The following is a 2,077-nucleotide window of genomic DNA, read 5'->3' on the forward strand; positions in this document are numbered from 1 at the left end:
ATTTCATTGGTAAATGAAGTGTTAACAAGTTTCCATGTCATACATACCAGGACGGTGACAACTGGAAAAATATTACCTGCTGCCAAACCGACATGACATGTCACCACATGACACTGCAGTGCCAGGAGTTCGAAAAACTTTTCATCGGCTGTTTACACATCTTTTTACCGACTTTAATAGCTGTGTTTGAACTATTTTATACACTGAATTTGCATAGACGACTTAAACTTACTTTTGTAGCAGTTTTAAACTTGTCAGAATATGTTTCACTTACTTTGAAAATCCAGTCGAGAGGGGTAGACGCCATTTTCTCTACATGTCCATGTCATAATAGTGTGTCGCGATCTTCAAAATCCAGTGAAATTTCGTACATATAACATGGCAGTAAGAGAAATACTTTGTATGCTTCTTCCACGAGTAATAAGGTCTGCTACAAAGAGGCGTATATCAAACTGTATTGCCCTCGAGAAAAGTGTGCGTATATATCCTGCATACTCTCTGGCGACACCCGTCGTAAGGGGTGGTAGAATAGCCAGTGGGTAAAGCGTTCGCTCGTCAAACCAAAGACCTGCTTCCATTCCCCACATGGGTACAGTTGGACCTCCATTTCCGGTGTCCCACGCTGTGATATTGCTGGAATATTGCTAACAGCGGCGTGAAACTAAACTTACTCACTAAATCAATTTACGAAACAGACTGATTCTTGTCTGACGCCGTACACCAGTAATCCCGTCACCCAAAGAGGATTGTAAACATCGAAACTTGACCGGGCATTAAAATCATTTACTACACAATCCAAGGAAAACATTCATGGATTTTGTTGAAACAAGAAACGAGAGTTCATAATTAGGTCTGTGCACAAATGCAGAAATTCTGCCGCTTTCAACTGGGTTGAGTGTGATTGGTGTGCGGTTTCAATGTCTTGGCCTTACCATGTCGGTCATAGCTGACAGACTATTATTGCTTTTCAATAAATGCCGTTGCGGCCATTGTTTATGCTTAAAATATCTTGGTTACCATTATGAAGAAACATATAGCTTGCCTAGTGACATGAAGCCCAAATTACGTAAATGATAGCAATATTTCGTCACATTCCTGACAGGTAAATGCACAATTTTATTGAAAAGGAGCAAGCATCTCTAATCATGGTTAATTATGCATTGTGTTTTCTGTTAGCAACCGTCAAGCAGAGCCTTCTTGAATTTGGGAACAATAGACACGTCAACTAAACACTTTGCATTTTGAAAGAACAGAAACGTCCTACCAAGACAAAACCTTGCGTGAAGCAGCAAATGTCAAGGACCAACACTTTACCTGGCCTGAGGCAAGAACCAACACTTTACCTGACGCAAGACAATAATCAACACTTTACCTGGCGTGAGGCAAGAAACAACACTTCACCTGGCACAAGACAGGAACCAACACTTTACCTGGCGCAAGACAAAAATCAACACTTTACCTGGCGTAAGGCAAGAAACAACACTTCACCTGGCGAAAGGCAAGAACCAACACTTCACCTGGCGTGAGGCAAGAACCGACACTTTACCTGGCGCAAGACAAGAACCGACACTTTACCTTGCATTTGGCAATCCACGACACATCGTCTTGCGACACCGTCCCTTAAATGTCTCAAGACAAAGCTTAGTTCCTTACAATATATTTTGCTATTATGCAATGTTAAGACTATAGAAAAATACTTACCTGTTGCAGCAGACGCAGAGACTAGGCACAAACAAATGAATGTTGTTGATACCATATTGACAGATGCTGTCAGTTACCTCAACGTTCGTATTTATAGGTTTTTGAGACAGGCATGAAAAATGATAACGCTTCATATACTGTCAAACTTTAGCAATAGGAGTCTAGTTTATTTTTTAAGGTGTCATATTTGATTTTGAAAATAGATACTTCTGACTGAATAAAAACACGTGTTATATTAATTTTCAAACATGACACCTTATGGACTATAGCTCAGTACGGCATCAAACAATACACTAGCAAAAAGTATAGAGTATCTGTACATCTAGTCTTTTCATGTGACCATGCCATTCATGGTTTATCTTGTGTAATAATGTGC

The 2,077-nt window shown here is 40.0% G+C and overlaps 1 protein-coding gene across 1 annotated transcript in view; it reads right to left on the reverse strand.

The window, feature by feature from the left end:
- Positions 1-1,827, reverse strand: part of LOC137290435 (thyroid peroxidase-like) — a 13,908-nt gene extending 12,081 nt beyond the window's left edge. Inside the window, exon 1 of the mRNA XM_067821366.1 lies at positions 1,702-1,827. Coding sequence (XP_067677467.1) covers positions 1,702-1,756 — 55 coding nt within the window. The 5' untranslated portion in view covers positions 1,757-1,827. The remainder of the gene's footprint in view (positions 1-1,701) is intronic.
- Between the last annotated feature and the right edge of the window lie 250 nt (positions 1,828-2,077).

This window comes from Haliotis asinina, chromosome 7 (genome assembly GCF_037392515.1).
Source record: "Haliotis asinina isolate JCU_RB_2024 chromosome 7, JCU_Hal_asi_v2, whole genome shotgun sequence".
NCBI classification, from domain to species: domain Eukaryota; kingdom Metazoa; phylum Mollusca; class Gastropoda; order Lepetellida; family Haliotidae; genus Haliotis; species Haliotis asinina.